This window comes from Pezoporus flaviventris, unplaced genomic scaffold (assembly GCF_033815535.1).
Source record: "Pezoporus flaviventris isolate CSIRO_AGI_PZ_B2104156 unplaced genomic scaffold, CSIRO_AGI_Pfla_v1 ptg000078l, whole genome shotgun sequence".
Lineage (NCBI taxonomy): Eukaryota > Metazoa > Chordata > Aves > Psittaciformes > Psittacidae > Pezoporus > Pezoporus flaviventris.
In genome coordinates, this window is record NW_026892626.1 from 13,218,738 (window position 1) to 13,239,373 (window position 20,636).

The 20,636-nt window shown below is 45.5% G+C and overlaps 1 protein-coding gene across 5 annotated transcripts in view; it reads right to left on the reverse strand.

Annotated features, from left to right (window-relative positions):
• The window catches only part of PDGFA (platelet derived growth factor subunit A), a 35,914-nt gene extending 15,481 nt beyond the window's left edge, over window positions 1-20,433 (reverse strand). Inside the window, exons 1-5 of one of the 5 annotated variants that reach the window (XR_009746987.1) lie at window positions 19,414-20,432; window positions 18,232-18,328; window positions 10,769-10,873; window positions 8,471-8,658; window positions 1,006-1,132 (exon numbers count right to left, since the gene is read on the reverse strand). Coding sequence is in view for 3 of the 5 variants with exons in the window: in XM_061473989.1 (XP_061329973.1) it covers window positions 1,006-1,132; window positions 8,471-8,658; window positions 10,769-10,873; window positions 18,232-18,328; window positions 19,414-19,476 (580 nt within the window). In the remaining 2 variants the exon portion in view is untranslated. Of the gene's footprint in view, window positions 1-1,005; window positions 1,133-8,470; window positions 8,659-10,768; window positions 10,874-18,231; window positions 18,329-19,413 lie in introns of all 5 variants that reach the window. The other 4 variants (XR_009746988.1, XM_061473989.1, XM_061473990.1 and 1 more) reach the window with 4 other exon arrangements.
• Between the last annotated feature and the right edge of the window lie 203 nt (window positions 20,434-20,636).

Sequence of the window (20,636 nt, forward strand, 5' to 3'; positions counted from 1 at the left end):
AAACACTCAGCTCAGGTTATAAATTGATATTCAATGAAATCACAGCAGAGGCCTAACTTTGCTCTTCTACAAATTCTAGTTCTTCTTCTCTGTACACAGCAACTGAAGTTAACATTTGCTTAGATCAGATTTATATCTCCATGCTGGATGGAGACGGACAGAAAACCCTTCCTTACCTAGCCACCTTTAGGTAGCTTTCCTCCTAAATTTACCTGCTTTTCACTGACTAATTTTGAGCTGGGTCTACTGAACCCCTGAATTCCCAGCAGAGGTGGCAAAACGAGCTTTTGAGGCTGCCTTCAACCTGAATCAGGAGAAAGGGAGGTGCCCTTTCTACTGCAGTGGGCTTCCTGCATATGTGTCAAATTCTGCGCTGATTACACCTTAGTAAAAGGATCTGAGTTTTAGGTGGTTTTATGAGAGATTGAAAGTAAATCTTTCTCCCCATAAATCTTTCCCCATGGCAACTTAAATGTTGTTTTGGCACAGCAAACTTAGGTTTAACTTGACAAGTGACAATAGATTCTTGACTATGTTAGTAAGAAAACAACAGGAATGGGCAGTGTTGTTTCAAAACTCCTTACTCTTGAATACTGAACGTATTCCTAAGCCCTTTACATTCATTTCATTAATATTTTCCCCAATGTACAGTAAATCTCAGCCTTAGCCCTGTCTCCACAATGCCTAAAGAAATTAGGCAACAGAGTTCACCAGTAACTGCAACATGACAAACTTTAACTTAGTTAAGCAAGACCTGAATACCATTGGGCATTTACATATATTTAAAAGCTAGCCTACTGAGAAGTGATATGCTTTACACTTCAAATCCAACCTCTTCGTACAGCGCAAACTGTCCCTAATTTTGCATCTTCAACACACTGAGTAGCAGCTGGGAGCCTCTCTACTGTGTTCACTGGAAGCAAAGTTTGCTTTACATTCTTTACTAATATAAAAATAAGCACCAAATGAAATCAGCATTAATGCAAAAATAAAAGGAAAACATACCAGTTTCTTCTTCTCTATAATCTGAATTAGTATTTGATGATGTACAGGTGCATTCCATATGCTCTTCTAATCTCACCAGAACTTCTTTTAATTTTGGCTTTTTTCTAACATATTCCACTTTTGCCACCTATAAAATACGATGAGGTACGTACTGAGACACATTAACATAGTTACGGTTCAGAACTGAAGACAGATAACAATATACCTCTATTTTTTAATGCAGCCAAACTCATATAACAAGTTAGCATACTAATCATCTTTTATCTTAATTGTGCATCGTGTAACTATTTATTGCACAGACTATTTGTTTATTCAAGTTCAGCAGTTTGAAACAATTTTCTTTTCCCCCAAGAGATAAACCAATTTCCCAGTCATTTTAGTTTGAAGTTTGAAGCAAGTCAGTTTTAACATGTATCACAATAAACTTCTATATAGATTCAAATCAGTGGTTGCTCTTGCAGACCATCCCGTTTTGGCATGATCTTCGGTACACGTTGACCACTGAAGGCTTACAGTGAAGGCATTAGGTTAGTTTGTAATGCATTTTACAGTTTACAAATTGATGTCTCCAGAGGCCCTTGAAAATAAAGTGCTCATCTCTGCAGAACCACGATCTGAATCAGCTCAGAAAGCAGCAGTCTCAATCCTACTCCCTGCAATGACCTGGGACTAGGTTACAAGAGCTCACATGCACTGTTTTTAGGTTCAAGGGAGCTACCACTTGCAAACTGGATCCAACCTTCGGTTTTATTGCGGATAGCTGGCCAGTATGCTATTTCTCTCCAGTCCATCCAATTGCTTCCAGCTGCACTGCTCCACTTTGGGCCGAAACACTGGCAGTCTTAAGAAAAAATGGTCTGGAGGGCAAGGGGAGGTTGAAGGAAAGAGCATGCTGGAGAAGTTCTGTCTACATGCAGGTCTCTCACCTGAAAGGAACCAGTGCAAAAGAGAAGGACATTGGGATGGGGAGATATGGAACATCCTAACCAGCCTGGTGTCAGAAGACAGGAGAAGAAGAACAGCACAGGGGGCAGGAACACTGCTGTGCTGGGGTGCTGGAACGGGTTGTGAGATGCTGGGCACTGACTTTTGCTAAGTGTAGCAGGTATAATGATCATGGCCATACAAGGGAATAGGGCATAAGATGGGGCAAAGAGAGTGTGAAACAGTATGTAAGGGGTCCAATGTTTAGTTTACAATTGTGTTAAACACTGCATGAATACTGCTTGAAACGGAAATCACCAAAATGAAATCATGGCATCTCAGTTCTAAAAGGGGGCTGCACTGTAGCTGTCCCAGGGAGCAAGACGACTGCATAGTACAGGTATGCACTATGAATAAGATAAGACAGCAGAAGAGAAGGACAAGAAAGGATGGTTGTCTCTACAACAGCTACATGACAAAGACATAAAAGTCTGATCCAACCAAAAAGCTCCAGTTACTAACAAATATCCGCAATTACACCAGACTCTCCTGGTAATGGTGTTTCTGGTGGGGATTTCATGCTCCAAATCAGTCTTCATACTATGAAAATTATTCCCTGGCCCTCCCAAAACTGGAATAACAGAGTCACAAAATGAGAGCGGTGGCTGGAAAAACTATCACATTCCCAGTTCCCAGAACACTTCTGGCTCTGTGAATACGAACTACCAAGGGCCGCTGAATGACAGTAACAGAAGCTAGAGCAAAAAGCCTGGCCTTATTAAAGTCAATGGGAGATCTGCCATTGCTTCCACAGAGCAAGGAGTTCAGATCCACATCTTAGTCACCACCTCTTGTGTCAATAGGATCTGGAGACGATTTTCATTTACCCAGCAAACAAAAGTTGCAGAGACAGATGCAGTAACTGAAGTGTCCACGGTAAAAAGTACCTTCCAAAAGTGTCAGATCTCCATATAAACAGATTAAAAGCTGGCCGCGACACACCAGAATGCTTTTGCTGAAAGACTAGCTTTGGGTTTGAGCAGTATGTTTCAAAATCTCCGATCACAACTCAATTCCATCGAGCCTTTGAACGTAAAGATTTGAAAACGTATTTTACAACTGAGTCATCTGGCATCAAAGGATGACTCATCCTTAAAATTTACAAAAACAAACAGTAATTAAGACACCTCCATCATCAGAGACAAAGAAAGAGACCCAGCAGTCATGAAACAGCTTTCAGATCTGCTCTGCTTATTACAGCTGTTAGAATAAACCAGTCTTACTGAAAATTATATGCAACAAAAATAAACTGTAATCAAGCTTTCTAAAAGTCTGTCCTGGTTTTGCTTGGTTTTCCAAACTGTGGCAATCTGGTATTAAACAACAGTTTAAAAAAAATACATACATCCTTTGAAGAATATGATCATAATGTATTTAGGTACCAGTTTAAAAAGCGGGGTTTACTGTAATGTAGCTAAAAATTCTGCATACTTTCCACTGCCCTACTTCATGCTACACAAGTTAAAGAAATGTCATTCTGCAAGATGCTGCAAATACTCAAAATGAAGCAGCACAAACCAGGTAAGTTGCTGCGCTTGGGTCATCTATTAACACCTGCTGCCACACAGGATGATAATCTGAAGTGATGAAGGTTGCAGGTCAGATTTTCAGTGGGTATAAACAGGGGTATCTATACTAGCAACACAGGATTTGGCCCTATGCTAGCATCTTTTTTCTTTGTATTTTCCATCCTGGTGTTTATTTTGCCCCGTTGCTCTCATGTGCATGGTCGACGGTCTGCGATGGTCAGTCCTCAACAAACCAAGATCAGCTTCTTTCATTTGTCTCTAATGCAACAGAACTAAAAATCCTCAAATCCTCCCAACCCCCAAAATATCACTATATGAAAACTCTCAAGGAGAAAGACAGTGAAATAACCAACTAGTTTAGTTAAATGGTGTATAATCAGTGGCATCATACTTGCATCACTGTAGACTCTAAGTATTATCGTGCAGTATGGTGTGGTGGCTAAGTGAAAGTGAGAATAAAATCCAATAGCCTAATGGGAAGCATTATGGGAACACCTCTTCTAGATCTTCTCCAGGAGAGATGAAATCAGGGAGTAGCAGCAGGAAAAAAACAAGACGGTAAGGAAAAATGACCAAAACACCTCTAGCACAAAGCCAGAATTTATCATGGGCAGGAACCTGCAAGAGAAGTCTCAGCACAGAAGATTCCTCATAACGGCAAAACTCGTGGCTGATAACTAAATACAGGATGGGAAATCAAATCAAAAAGCAACTGAATAATGGTCCTTTTTGGAAACATCTATTTCTTCTGTATTAAGATAAAACCCATGCTGACACAATGGAAGGAAAAACCTTTCACCTTGCAACTGTGATCTTTACAGCCCTTAGATTTGTGAGTAAGACATAAGTCAACAGGGCTTAAAGGCACCAGAAGGACTAAGCAGGGATAAGGGATCCTGCGAGACCTGGCAAGCCCCCGGAGGCACGGCTGCAGGCAGGAGACACAGGACTGGCGCCGGGCCTTCCAGGACACTCCTCACCAGCTGTGCATGCCTGGGAAGCAGGGGAGGCCAGCCGCCTCTGAGCCTGGCAGCCACCCATCCTAATATACCCATTAAAAACATTTACAGGGCACTCCTTTGGCAAAACCCCTACGTCAGGAAAGCCTCATGCACAGATTGTTAGGGTGGGGTAGGGAGATTTTCCCCTGCAGGGGTGCTCTTTCTCATCAGCACCTCACACAGCCCAGCAACAAGCCATGGCTCTGCCTGCACCAGGGGCAGGGAGAAGCCCCATCACAGCTCCCCCATACCAGGAGCCACCTCACGGGGAATATGGCAGTGCCTCAGCCAGGGCTCAGCCTGAGGAAGGGTCAGGGGGCTCATCACTGCTCTCCATAGTGGGGGAATGGCTGGTGTGGGGTCTCTATACTCTCTCCTTGAGCAGGAGCAGCTAGACCTGCAATGACAGAGTACCTCTCACACTCTGAGGGCACCTCTCTGCTTTTCCGTCTTGTCAGGGTTTCCCTTGTTTCTCCCATTCTGAAGCTGACTTCTGATACCTGTCAGCAGGTCCCACCAACTGGCAGTAATGTCCTGTTGAGTGCTGTTTTTCCTAATGGCAGAACCAGTCACTGAAGAAATACCTGCTTACGTACAGCCGTTTTACCTACAATCTGTTCTGCAAGGCCTTTTTAACCTCTCCAGAGACTGGGCATCCCTGCTGAACAACTCATCTCTAATTTCAGCATTGTTTTCCATCTCTCTTTGGAGCCTCTCCGAACAACTCCCAGGTGACAGCTGAGGAGCTGCTCCTGCATTCCCTCCTTTACAGCTCCTTTGCTCTGAGTCTTTCCCTCATATTGATTTACTGCAAGAATACACCACGTTAAATACCCCCAAAGCAGCTCAACACTGACTATTCAGAAATGGATAAAGCTGGTATGGCTATGGCTAAAGGCCAAGCAGAAGGCAAAGTTGAGGTAGATGGAGCGACTCAGTTCTTGTTTCTTAGCTTGGAAACGAGCATTGCTGCAAACAACCACAATATTCAGCTTGGCTATTCAAAATCAGCAGGATAGGCAGGATTTGCTGTATAATATTAACTGGTTTTTGCTGCTGTGACCAGAAACATCAAGAGCATCATGCTCAACATTATGAGAAACCTCTTGGGAAGACTCGGTTCAAAACCCACCCAAGTAAACTGTGGTCTGGTACTCGGTAAACACTTGATCTCGCTGTGCAGAAACAACAGAATCTGCAGAAGTTACTGAAATGCTTTTGCAGACAGGGAAGAAGTATCTCTGTAACAGACAGCAACACCCCTAATTCACCAGTCCCTGTCACCACTACTCTATCAGAAGAGAAATGCAGTACTTTCCTTCCTATCAAAGAGCAACTCCCAGCCAGCCTTTCCATTTCTTTCTGATTTTTGCAGTGTGGTGTAGGTACAGCTTGATGAACAGAGATGCCTTTAGGACCAGGAGCCTGTGCTCTCATGGGCTCATTCTGGTACTGTGCAGTGCAAACCTACCTTTTACTAACCCACCCCATGAAAGGGAAACCTTAAAGGACTCATTCCAGGGATGCTGTTCCACCAACACCCCTGGCTTAGAGCCACCATACAGATCCAATTCCACAAGCCCATTAATGGTACTTCACTGACTAAAGCTACCTGAAGGCAAAGTAAGGACATCCTTGAACCCTACAGACTTTGAATCGTGTCACAGGAAGAGAATGCCCCAGTACTTGCACCTCTGCTACTCCTCCCATACTGCCAGAGCCGTCTCTTAACCTTGACTACAGTGGCCCTCAGTAAGACAAAGAAAACACCCTTTGCTTTCGCCAGCTGGGTGATGCAAACCCACTTGCTGACCTTTCTGGATGAACATTTTTCTAGTGTGAATGGGCCAGCTATGATCTCACTACCTTGTCAATGAAGGGGAAGTGGGGAAAGCCTTTTCAACGTTCAATCAAAAGAGGGCTTTTATGCAGTCTGACATCAGGGGAAAACACAAGACGGCTTTCCAACTGCACTGCAGGCATAGCTGAGAAGGCTCTCCAAAACTGCTCCCCCCTACCTTTCCAGTGACCCTCACTCTGGGCCAGCTACTTAATGGCATGAGCAGACATTCAGCTCTGAACACAGGATTGGCAAAAGGCTCATAAACCCATCAATTATATCAAAGCTACAAGACGATCTGACTCTGGAGGGCATAAATATGGATTCTGTTCAGAGATTGCTGGTGTGACAGTGGGGTCAGCCTACAACCTTTACAATGAACATCCTGTTCCTGCTTGACCTCTTGTCCTTTTTTTTCCCCTTCTATTTAATGACTGTTCAGAGCAGTCTTGGAGCTTGGAAAAAAACAAAAAGAGTCCTCCGAAGCTGGCTGACGTATATTGATATTGCTGGTGGCAATATATTTACACAGCCACAAAAAGCAGCTGCTCAGCTGCGCCTGCTCTGAGCTTGCACCCTACTGAAATGAATGCATATCTAAAAGCACTAAAACTGTATCAGCAGATGGAATGAGAAACTAAGATTTCCTTATTGTGGCATTGTGCTGGGAAACAGCCCCAGCAAAGCTGCTGCAGCTGGGGAGTCTGCACCTTCTAGGGAATCCTCAGTGTCCCCAACAGCAGGGGATTCCAACAGCCAAACCGATCAGCCCATAATCTTTCCCATCACTCCAGGGGCAGGAAACAAGCACACGGCTGCAGTGTCACACACACAGGTATCAACAGCAAGTTCACAATACAGGGCTCAGCTCTTCGCTGGGCATCTTCAGCTGCTTTGTACATAGTGATTGCTACACAAAATTAACTGGAAGCTGTACCAAACTCAAAGGCAACAGCACTGTATATTATAACCTGAAGCACTTTGCTGTTTAGCTCCTGTTCTGAATGCCTTACTATTGTGGTGCTTCAACTTCCCAAGTTTGTTGTCAACTATTGAATAATTATTCATCCCAATTTTTTTCCTAATTTTTAACTGTTTCTGCAAAGCATACCCCACAAAGGGCAGCAAGTGTAAAAGACTGAGGGAATCGGTTCAATGTTTCTCCAGCTTATTTAGGTGTGAAAACATTTTTCAGATGCTCAGAAACAGAAATGAGAAAAAAACCCTGCTCAGATGTGTGCCTGTGTTTCACTGTGAAAAACAGTGAAACAGCTTAGATGCCTTTTCTGTTTAGGATGTATAGTAACAGCACCTTTCTCAGTAAGAAATCCATCGCAAGCACAATGCTCTGTGTTGTTGGGCAATTCTATGATCAAGAATGTGGGTTTTTTTAATTCTGCTCTTAAAATACTCAGGGCAACAAGAACTCAAGAGTCTTAACAATATAAATGGTGAGTGCAAGCCTAATCTCCTGCACGCAGATGTAGATCAACATTACTTGTTTAAATACTGATAAAAATTAGAACACATTGAAGCCGAATGAACATAAGAAATACTTCACGTAGTATTTACTGGAAAATTGCAACAGGGATTTTGTCTAATGAATAAATACAGCATGAAGCCGTTCAGTCTTCTATCCCTGGGGTAAGATAATTTGAAACACATTTTTTCAGATCAAAAGTGTTATGTTGTCAAATATAAAAGCCCAATTTAGGCTGCATAATATTTAATTAAGAAAACAGCATTCCATACTGTGATTTATTTATTTTTTTAAGTCCAATGCCCCTTGAGTCATTTTATCATCTTAACTTTTAAGATTTGTACTGTGCAAGATCATGGGAAAGACACAATCAGCTTTATTTTCATTACAGGAGAAGCAAAATCTAAAGGGAATCATGTGAAAATCAAATCCAAACCCAAGATATTCCAGTGACCATGTAACTTGAAAAAGCCATCTGTGCACTCAAAATGGAGAGGAGCGTTGGATCTGATCCTGCAGCTATGAGGGTGGGTAATACAGATCCAGGTCATACAGAACAGCCACAAAGATACCTGGAGGTTTTAGACTTAAAGAGGACCTTCCTGGGGCTCTGCAGCCACAATTTGCTCACCTTGACACTTCTGTGATGTATTCGCGAGGGCTGGCATTTCACGCTGCTGGTGTTGCAGCAGCCAGTGCAACGTTTCACTTCCACGCAGGGTGGCCATATCAGGAAGTTGGCAGAGGTGGGATCGATCTGACTCCGAGGTATCTCGTATATAACCGTCCGTGTTTTGCAGACAGCTGGGATAGCTTCCTCTGCGAACACAAGAAATTCACACTTCCAGGTGAGCATCTGCTCGCACCTCCGAGCACCCAGATACTTTACATTTACGAGTGGCACCCTTAGCTGGTGGGTTGAGATGGTGCTCTCAGTTCCCATTGCTTGCTGACAAATCAGTGCTGAGTACTATCTGGCTACCACTAAACTGTGTGTGCTATCCTAGGGAGAAGCTTGACTCACTCCCAGAATCCAACCCCTAAAATGAGGGTTTACAATGGCCTGGCTTCCAACATAGCTCAGAGTGCATACCATTAGATAAGACAATCCTGGCTCTTTAGAAGTGACATCAAGCCAGGGGCTTGTCCAGATCAGATGATCCTCTAATACAGCCTTATAGCAACTGCGTAACAGCAGCTGTTATTTTATGACACTGGGGCCATCACTGCACACATATACCACCACACTAACATGCAATACCTGGCAAATACCATCACAGAAATTGTGTTGAGAGCGGTTACACCACACACAAATTGGCTGAGCTGGGAAACAACCCACAGAAGCTTGGAACTTTCAAGTCTTAGGTTTCCATTTCCAAGACCTTAACATCCCCACAGTAGGCAGTCTGGTCCATCTGCCATCCCAAAGGGCAAATGCCATTGTTTCTGAATGAAGTTATCAAAGCTTTGTACACGGTGGGCTTTACTTAATTTGTTATTTCTTGAAAGAGGCAAACAAGAGAAGCATGACCGAAAACCCAGCAGCTATACCAATATTCTGCTGGGCTCAGGTAAGGTGACCTTATAGGCAACAGTTGCTGTAAGGATCATAAAGAGTAGCTCTGCACTGCTACATGATGCTGCCACAAAAAATACAAACCATGTATCTTTCTCAGCCTAGGGACTGCCTAAGAAATCAAGCTGGTAATGCCAAACAATCCAGAAAATAATAGCTATTGCTGGGACAACTTGTTTGATGGCACATTCTCTGAAGACAGATTGGATTTTTTTCCTTGCCTTACAGTGGAAGCAGTGATAGCATTGGGTTAGATGTGTCAAGGAACTGGAATACTGCCTGCACTTCTTCAGTTACTGCTGAAGTACTAGAAGTTCAGGCCTGGCCTGTTCCTGTAATATGAAAAACTGGGCTTAGTTTTGAAAGAGATCCATCTCAGCCAACTAAACAGAATGAAAATTCTCAATGCTATGAACTCAAGAAAATTAACGGATCCAATACTGCAAAATAGCTGGCAACTCCTCCAAGTTATTGAGCATATCCAGTTCCCACCGACTTTTATGGGGAGGCATTCAACACCTTGCAGAGTAGGGTGCCAAGTGTAGCAGACTGTTTCAGAACCGCTGTTCTCTAGAGGCATTCAATGTGACGAGCACGCTTGCCAATTCACACTGCAAATCCATGCTGACAGCATGCTGTGCTATCTCCTGCGTACCACCATAGCTTCAAGTACAAATACACTGACTCTGAATTACCTATAATAGATAAGATCATGTTTTCCATAGTCAAATGGAATGGCAAAACACTCAGAATTAATCAGATGAGCAAGCACTGCATACAAATCCTATTCTAGCCATCTCTCTAAATTTATATTTGAGCTTTGTTGGATCACCATCATTATTGTTTAATAGGAGCAAAACCCTTTGTAAACATGCCTGGTGCCCTATGCAGTGATGGAAATCAATGCCCCAGCGTTTCCATCAATGGCTTTTAATTTTTTGGATAAACTGTTTTTTTTTCTTGTGAATAAAGAGTCAAGCTGTTTCCTTTTGTGGCGGTTCTGTACTGAAAACTCTACCAACTGTTGATGTTTTTTAAAGCACACTGCTCTGGTTGTTCTCCACACTATGAATTATACATCGAATATCACAGCATTTTCTAACCAAGGTCTAGCTTTCTAACATGCTACAACAAGAAAGTGAATGTAAAGAATTTGTGCTTGTCTGTCTCCTATGGACATCCTCCAGAAGACAGCTTCTCAGGCAGCGGCTCGTTGTGCGCAAAAAGAAAGGCAGAAATAAATGGCCTTTTTCCTTTGTGCATGACACATTTTTCCAGTGAAATGTCCCGCCTGCTGACCAAAAAGCACCCCCTCTGGTTTTACTCTCCAAGTACAAATAGCTTGTTTCTTACCAATGCTTCTTTTTCTGCGAATGGGCACAGGACGATTCTCTTGCACATGTTTAGCAGAATGAACACTGTAAGATCTCAAGTTTGTTTCTGAAACATCATCATATCCTAGAAGAGGAAACAAAACATTAAACCTCAGCTATGCTATTCCCATCGATATCGCTACAGTGCTGTTCCATACATATAAATCTGTGCTATTCATATGCACAAGACCAACTCCTGCTGCGATTAGTTTAATATAACTCCTTTCAATGCAATTGTGAGGGCACAATGCAGGGGAGACACATACATTAAACGTCATGTGTAAGCATGCACAACTTAATTCTAACATCCATTTTACTGCAAGTCCCCAGAAACAGTGCGCACACTGCAAAACAAAACCATATCTGAAGTAAAACAATTGCATTTTTATGTGTAACACATAATACAGCTTTTTCTTTCTGGAAAGGTGTAGAAACAAAAAAAAAAAATTATACTTTGTGTGAAATGTTTCTTAGAAGATTTTTGACATTTTGGTTTGAGGCTATGGTAGAAAACGTGGTATTACACACCCAACAGCAACAATGCTGCCTCTGTCAATTTTCTCTTGCTTGCTTTTTAGTACAGTACTAGGACAGAATCAAAAGCAAAAAGTAACTAGCATGGGTTTCCTTTTAGCCTCTCTGTTGCAGAACAAATCCCCTGTGAAGTATCCTAACCTTTGGAGGGGCATCTGAAGCTACTGCAAACTCTGGGACTGCATCCAGGCTTGTCTTATTCCCTAAATAAGCCTACCACATGGGTTAAAGGGCCATGAGAAAAAGCAAAGATGGAAAACTTGGCATTGCATTTATCATGAAAAACCAACAAAATAACTGCTCCAACTATTTGGTTTTGTTAAGTGAAGCAGCCCAGGTCGCGTCCCATGCAGTGGGGTTCTGAAAACAAGCAGCACAATCTGCAAACAGGGGATCAGGCAGATGTAAGCAAACCAAGGACTACATACAGATTTCAGCACACCAAAACCAAGACTTTTAGCACTCTGCTTCTTGGAGTGCCCTCTGTAACGTCACTGGAGAGTTTCAAGGTTTCACTGCTGGTTCCAAAGAAAACTGCGATGTGTACCAAAAAATGTAAACGACTATTACACAATACTCACCCTCTCTACAACACCCTACATTCCTGTCTTCTGCACTGTTAGCTTCCTGCTTCCAGTTCATTTTGAGTTGACGTTGGAGCTTGTTTTATTCTTAGCTTTATTAGTAATACACATCATAAGGGTCTGCTTTACAAACACACCAACTCTTGTCTCCTCCCTCCAACAAGTCCTGTCCTAAAGAGTCTGCAGTCTGTGAAATCACCTGCAGAGCTTGATAAGACATAATGAGAGTGCTATCTTCAGCACCTGAGAAAGAGCTCTGTGCCTCAAGGGTTATCTTCACTTCTTGGAAAATACTACCACAGGTAGCTAAGAGAGGACGAAATGGGAGGTGGTTCAAGAAGGAACGCCAGGATCACCCACTGGTCCTATTTTCCTTATCAGCTGAATAGATTCCTGTCTGAAATAAGCCAGCATGAAATCCAAAATCTCACTTTACCCAAGTAAGTCAGCTCCTACGTCTTACATAGAAACATTGGTTTCAATGGGAAATTTCGGCACCAAACTGATTAGCTGATAGCCAGCCTTATTTGCAGTCCCACTCCTGTAATGTAACACAGTGATGGCTAATGGATTTTATTTCTGCTTTTACTGTACCACGTACTCCAGGAAACTCATCAGTGGGGTAAATAAAACGGCTTCCCTGAAACCCCACAGGAAGTTTGTGACTGAGCTGGAGAGTGGAGCCAGGTCTCCTGTACCCCATTCCAATGGCACCAGGCCATCCACCTGTCTCCAAATGGTGTCATCCAAAATGAGGATCCGTTCTGATGTTCCTCCATCCCTCTTCTGCTTCCTAGCACTCAGCCACCCAATCAATACCTTTGTACTGACCTGCTGTTTGACAGCTTCAAGTTGTCACAGTGTCTCCCTCAATTTGGGGCAATGAAGTGATACTCAAAAGAAAGCAGCATGACTTCTGCTCAGAGTAAGATCTAAGCTAGGCTCAGAGCAAGAAGCATCTCTGTTCGAGTATAAACACTGTTTAAAAAAGATAAAACACAAAACTAATGCCTCTAATCCGAACTGCTTGGTGGGCTCAGACATCCTGCTGAAAAGAGAAACTGTTGATGATGCCAACTGTACGGCAGGCCTGAGCCACAGGTCCTAATCCCACATTCAACACGCTGGCACAGCTCCCTCCTAACATGACTGAATTCTTGCTGCCTTGTTTAAAGAAACTAGTAAGACTAAAGGAATAGGATGATCAGCTAACCAATATGTTAAGCCATGTGCTTATATATAACTGCTCAACTCCGCTGCAATTAGCCATATTCTATCATCATGTTTATAAAGCAAAATGACATGTCGAGGAGCATGTGTTGCTTATAAGATGATTTCTAAGGTGAGGAAGGCCTCTGGCTCATACTGTATCTCACTGTCTCACTACATATCTTAGGCATGTATATCATTTCAAAAGTTCATGTCTTGCTGCGGGGGTTCAAGAAAGAGATCTACACAGCTAGCACAGCAGACTGCAAAATGATTCCAGTCAAACCTCAATGCATTATGCATCACAAATTGTATTCTTTCTATTGACACAGCACTGATGTGTTTGCGCTCGATGTTGTGTTGTTTTTTCTTTTTTAATAAACAGAATTATGGAGCACATGGCTGGAGCCAGAGGATGCTACAACGCTAAAGGGGTTCCCCTGACCCCCACAGGCATTTGGAAGGAATTCCATTTCCCAGTGAAGCCAATGGGAAAATCACTGCACTTCAAGCAATCTTTAAATCAACAGGAGTCTTGCCTGAGCAGGACTGAAAAATCAGAAAGTCAGCTTTGAAACCCACACTTGACTCTGGATGTGTGGCCAGAAGGCTTTTATTTCATTAAAACAATGATGATAAACAGCACTCCCTAGTTTGACTTTAAAGAAGCCTGATGCCTAATTTGCACCAGTTTTTCCCCTTAATGTACCGATCTAGGAGCATGTAGGATAAGGATATGCTCTTAGCAAAGGAAATGGGAGTTTATGGGTGCTTACCGCCTCACAAAATGAGGCTCCAAGCCGAAAGCTTAGAAACGGGTGGTTCTTAGTTTAGAAATTGAACACTGCTTGTCTCTAAGTGAAGATGGAGGATGCTGCACGGAGCCAGATTAACGCAGCTCTCAATGTTTTAATAATACCAAAAAAATGTTTTCATGGCAGCAGATCAAGAAATTTCTTCTGTAATCTTTCCTGTACTGACAACGTATCAATGATGGGTACAAAAACTCTTGCAATTAGCCTTGGTCAATCCATTAGTGTAGCTGAAATTGTTCTTTTTTGTCAGACTGGCATTTTTCCATGGGGTCATGGAGCATAAATCACAGGAGTTCCTGTGACATTCTGCCAATATGTGATTACTCTTCCCACTAAATAAGCATGTGGAAAGCATCCTAAGACTACTGCTGTTTTCTATTTATCAATTTATCCTTTCACATTGCCATCTCCTTCCCAAGCAATTTTATGTGAGGTACAATCCCCAATGCATGCAGTCAACACAAACCCTACTAGACATTGCTTTGATGTGCATCCAAAAAGTAGAGGTCCAAGACTTCCAGTACCAACAGCAGCAGTTTAGGAGTATTTTTTTAGTATTTTTTTTTTAGTATTTTATTTTTCCCAGGAATTCAATGTAAGGTACCATAAACTGAACTGGTCTGTCTCACAAATCGGTCCTAGAGCCAGAAAGCCCAAGGCAACGTCAATCTGTTTGTTTGATCTTCCTTCTGGCTGATGCAAAATATGCCCTTCTGACATCCAACTGCAGAGATAGATGTCATTAAGTTTTCAACTTTGATCTATTAAAGGAAATATAAGTAGCAGCCTGCAAGATCCTGTTTTGTTTCGGGCTTTTTTCCATTTACCTAGATGTGATCAACCAGCTGTAAAGGAAGAGGAGTATTCCCTCTGTCTGTCTCAGGAAAAACACATGGCAGATGCCCGCCTCTCATGATGTCTAAGAGGTGCAAGGAACACAACCACGTTGCACTGTAACATCCTTAATTCCAGTGCCACGCCACAAGCCACAGTCTGCAGCAGATTTTCCAATAGACTGAGCTCTGCAGCAATCTAACACTTCTCCCTGAAAGTATACTGTTAATTTAGAACATTTCTCCACTTAACAAAAGCTGCTCTGCTAGTTCTTAATCACAGGCCGTTAAATTCACATGGCCTAAGGCGACCCTGTGGTTGATGCCCTTAAACCATGCGAAGAAGCACACTCAGCCCTGCCTTTCCCCACGCAGGGAGATGACTGGGGGAAAAAATCTGTTCCCAGCGGGAGGCAAACATAATAGGTGATGAAATGAACCCTACCTCCCACAGGACAGATGGGAGAGGTGAAGCGCGAGGAGAAAAACCACGCTGCTAAGCCAAAGCACTTCACAGGCGGCACATGGGAAATGCCCCCGTTTCAGTGATTTAGGCTGTTAGTAGTAAAACTGTACTCTGCACGCTACAGCTGCCTACTTCCTGGGATCCTGCACGCTTTCTGTTTTAAATAGGGTCAGACTCTGCTCTCCGTCACGCCAATGAAACTCCGTTGCCAACTATGGATCCCAGTCGTAGCAAATTAATACAAGACCCTGTTTTCTGATATAAACAGAGGATTTTCCTATAGACCTTACAGGGGGTTTCTCTTTGCATTGGACATGCAGCGCTGGGCTCTGACAAACTGGCCTGGATTTTCTTTTTTGAATACAATGATAAGCTCCATGTTGGGTACTGTTTTTCTTTAAGTAATATGCCAGATGGTCTGGGGGTGTGGTTTCTAATTTTACGAAGGGGGTTATCAGTCATCTCTGTGCTACAATATAGAGACCAAATCTGTCAGAATAGAAGAAAAACCTGCCCACTCTGACTTACAAAACTTACTTTTCCAATTAAAAATATATGCTTTGCATTGCAGGAGAGAAAATTGCTGTTCTTCCTTCATTTTTCACAGATTCTGCCTTGTTACTCAGGAATATCAGACATTTTTTGCATGCATGCCTGATCCTGCAAACTCTTACCCTACAAGATCATTCTTAATTCTCAAGTCCACCCACTGAGTTTAAACAGGGCTACTCACATGCAGAAGGACTGGCAACACCATGCACTAAAATGAGTGAGAAAATAATCACTGGAGTGTTTGTATTCTGAGCCTCAGTTTAAATCAGTATATGCTATAAAACAGAAATGTATCTACTGGACAAGACCTCGCTGAACGAGCCCTTCCCTAAATGCAATTACAGCCCTAAGGAAATACGTTTCAGAAATACCACCTTACCAGTGACAACTAGAAAATATTTGATTTGCTAATCCAAGCTAATACTAAATATAGTAAACAGGCCTAATCCAGTTTCCTGAAGAAAACATGGTGATTTCAATGTTTGATAAGTCACTCTGATAAACCCTTAATAAGAATTACTGATGACACTAAAGACTGAAGGACTGTACCCAGAAAACGCACTGTAGGGAGTAAAGACCAGTTACTCCCCATGAAGATCCAGTCCTGCCTATGTAGCCCAGAATAAAGCTTAGCACACGTGCAGAAAGAGCACTCACATAAGCAAGAAGAGGATGAAAGGCTGAGTATTTTGGGTTTATTTTTTAATCTTGAGTTCATGTCTTAAGGCATTACTGTTTCATGTTGAAATAGTGAAATATTTATGTGTCTTGTTTCTCTAATGGGTTCTAACCTGACAAGCTGCACAAAAAAAAAGCAAAATGAAACAGTAAACTTGCGGCTGACCTCTTCAATTTTTGGTCGTGCATCCTCTGGTTAATATTTGCCACGAGGTAAATAATTATTTTCTGGAATAAATTTCTCTGCTACATCCACTAATTTATTCAGCTTCACTTGTCTGCCTGACTCCCTTGCAATGGAGCCATGTGAACTTTTGCTCTCCTTCTAAGTGGTATTTAAAAATGAAGCGTGTGCTTGTTACACTGGGGTATTTGAAAAAATAATATCTTCTGGTAGCTACAGAGTACTGCCTCACATGCAGAAGCAGCATGCAGTATTTTAAAACACTCAGATCCAGCCCTTCTGCAACGGCAGCCAAGCCTTCCACTGAGTTCACTGGGAAAAGAGATTTTAGCAGTAGTACACTTGTCTGGTCCAAAACAGTCTTCAGTGGGGAAATATGTATTGCATACCCCATCCCTGTTGTGAAAGCTTTTTTAATTGCAGTGATAAGCAATAATGATGAAGCACTGCTCTCCAAAAATATGAAAATAATGCCAACAAATGTGGCAATTAGTAATTAGCCTCCATGGTAAACTGTTGTGTAAGAAATATTCCCATTTTCAGTGTAATGAGAAACCGTTTGCTCCCTAAGCACATGAAAATGGAAAGCTCTGTCTGTAAAGCACGCTCCTAGTGCATTCCTGCTCATTAATACAGCACTACACAAAAAGCAGCGAGTTAAACTCTAGAAGGATCCTGCAACGCTGAATGAAGGTGACTGAACCTGGCACAGACTTTACAAAAATACACAGCATATGGCTTAAAAGGAGATGGCCCAGTACCAACGTAGCAAGAACTCATTCATTTTTCACCATGTTTGCTCTTCAGAAAGATGCAGGTTTCCCCTGGGCACATCAAAGGTGCCGGGCTTATTCTCTCTCAACTAGGGGAAGAAATCACCAGGAACAAAGTGCAGCAAGTGAAACCAAATGATAAGAAACCCAGTACTACAGTGCTTCTAGATCTGATTTACTGCTGCAACGATCTGCTTGAGCTGCACGTTCTCACTACACCCATTTGCATGCCTAATGATGCAGAAAATAGCCCTGCGCTATTTTCTTTTTCGGGGAAAAAAAAAAAAAAAAAAAAAAAAAAGTGTATTTTTAAGGGTAAGCTTCATATGCAGGTTCCTGTTTAAAATCAGCGCGGATGGTTTATTTTCCTTTTAATAAAGCCCAGTGCTTGAAGAGACATTACTTCATTCATAAATATTGTTTCAAATATTTTAAATACCTCTAGGACAGTAGTTTAAAGATAACAGAGCAATGCAAGACCAACAACAAACCTTATGGAAATTCCTCTCCGCTGAGAGACGGAGAGGTCTGAAAACACAGAGGGTCACCAGGTCCCTCTCCACCCTGAGCCCCCCGAAGTTTTTAATTCCCGATCGGCCCCTTTGGCCGCCGCCTCCCTTTGAAATGAAGCTCCCGTGCCCAGGGCAGCCTGGCTCTCGAGGCTGGGTCCCGCACGCCTCACGTCTCGGAGGGGATGCAGCCTGACGGAGCGGGGAGAGGCGTGCGGGGTGCTGCGCCGCGGCCGCCCGCTGTGCCTCCCCCCCGGGGCGGCGGCGGCCGACGGCGCGGAAGGAAGGAGGACGGGACTAATTTACCTACGGAGTCAATCTCCAGGAGGCGCTGCAAGTCGCGGATGCTGTGGATCTCGCTGTGCGCCAGCCGCTCGATCAGCTCCTGCGGGATCTCGGCCTCCTTCAAAGACACACACACACCGCGGGTCACTGCGCAGCACCCCTGCAGCACCAGGGATCTGGCGCTTGGGGGCTGGGGGGGGGGCTTTACGGAGGGTGCAGGGTGCTTGCTGGACGTGTTTGATGAAACGGGGGTCAGTTCCGCACACACACGCTTCCCTCGGCTCCGCCGGGCGCTGGAGCGCTCCCGCCCGCTGAACTGCGCCACGGCTCATGGGGCGGCAGCCCGGCTCGGAGGAGCGTGTGCCCGGCAGAGCTGCGCCTGCGAGCCGAACTCCACGGCTGGAAACCCGCCCCGGGGAGCCGCCGCCGAAGTTCACCCCAGCAGGCGTCAAGTCCGCGGCGGGCGCGGTGCTGCCCGGACCCGGTGAGAGCAGGAGAAGGAGAGGGGGGACCGTGTCCCACGGGGCCGCCGCCATCCCACCAGCGCCCACACCGCGGCTCCCAGTGCCGGCACACCCGGTCCCGGGAAAAGTTACGGGTGGCCGTGCACCGCGCCCGCCCCGACCGGGGCCACCTGTAGCCACCCCACCAGCGGCTCCTCTCCCCGAGCGGCCACAGGCCCTCACCCGCCCTGCGCCCGGTGCTCTTCAACCACGCGGGAGGGGCACCTGGCTGGGGGGAATTAAACCAACTTCTGCCCGCGGCACTCACGGTACCCGCGGCCGGGGGCGTGCAGCGCCGTGCGCCGCGGGGCGGCCGCTGCCCGGCGGCTCCAAGCACCCCTCTGCCCGCAAATCGCCGCAGCCCGACAGCGCCAGCGGGGCGTGAATATATATATGTATGTAATACAGAGTATGTATATAATATACACACATGTCAAGGGCAGCCAGCGGCCCCGGAGCGGAATGCATGGTCATTATTCTCCTACGCCGCTGACCCCTCATGAAATGGCAACTCCGTCTCTGCCTCGGCCGCGCCGGGGCTGTGGCTGGGTCGGGGCGGGCGCTCGCGGAGGGGCCCGGGGATGCCGCGGAACCCAGGTGGGCAGCACACACCACCACCACCACCCCCCCCCCGCCCTCCACCGAGCCCGGCCGCGGCGTGCCCCAGGGACCGAGCTCGCAGGAAGCCGCTCTCACCTACCTCGGAGAAGGTAAAGGACAGGTAGCCAAAACCTATCAGCAAAACGCAAGCCCAGGTCCTCATCGCGGTCTAGTGCACTTTAGACACGGAGGGAAGGCAACGCTGATGGAGAGGAGCTGCAGGCCGGCTCCTGCCGCGCAGAGATTCAGTACCATCCCTCAGGGGAAAGGCGGCGGGGCGGCTCGGGGGTGCTCCGCATCCAGGGCGGGTCGGGGCTGCCTCGGGGCGGCGGTGCTTGAATCGCGGCGCGGCCGCTGTTTGTATGTTCCCCTCGCTACGGGAGAGCGGCCGCTCTCCTTCCCGCCGCTCTCGCTCGCTCCTCTTGGCTCTTAGGACTAGACCAGCCGGTACTTCTGCATATTTGCTTAGATCAGACCAAAGTGAAACCCAAGGAGTCGATCCGGAGCGCAGCCGAAACGCCCATCACCTGTCTGGGGCGGCTGGCCCCCCTCTCGGCGGGCGGCGCCGGGGCCCGCCTCCCCCTGCCGCCGCGGCCTCCCGCTCCGACACCGGGACCGGGACCGGGGGGCCGGAGCTGGCTGCCGGCTTCCCCCCACCCCGCTGCGCTCAACCTCCACCCGCTCCCCTCTCTCAAAAAGCGGGGGGACGGGGGGGTGGGGCAGAGGGGGTAAAAAAAAAATCAAAAATCTTTATTGATAAGGATCGCAATGTTTCTGCTGCCGGGAATGGTCCCGCTCCCCTCCCCGGCTGCGGCGAGGTTAAAAATAATAATCAATTACGAATAATAGCAGTGATAAATAGGAGCAATACTGCGAGATCTCGCGGGCTGCCTTGGTGCAGTTCCTTCTCCACTTTGCACGGGAGAAAAAGGAGGAGGAGGAAAGGGGGTAAAATTATATATATATCTATATATCTATATATATATATACGCAAGAAGGTTTAAATCCCAAGGGGATCGGAGACGAACTGCAACTCCTGGCGGAGGAAGGACTCGGGCTCGCTCCGGAGCGGTGGCCGGTCTGGAGCGTGGCTCCGGCGCGGAGCAGCATATACCGCTCCCCGCCATGCGCCTCCCCCGTCCCTCCCCCCCGGTTTTCCTGGCACCAGCCCCACAAACAACAAGTAGTGGGGGGTGCCGCCCGCTGCACGGCTGCTGGCGGGGCGCAGGGGCTCTGCCCACATGTCAGAAAGCGAGAGGGGGGGGGGGGGGAAGAGGAGCCGGGAATGGGGAGTAGCGGGGGGGCCGGGGCAGCCGCCCCCCG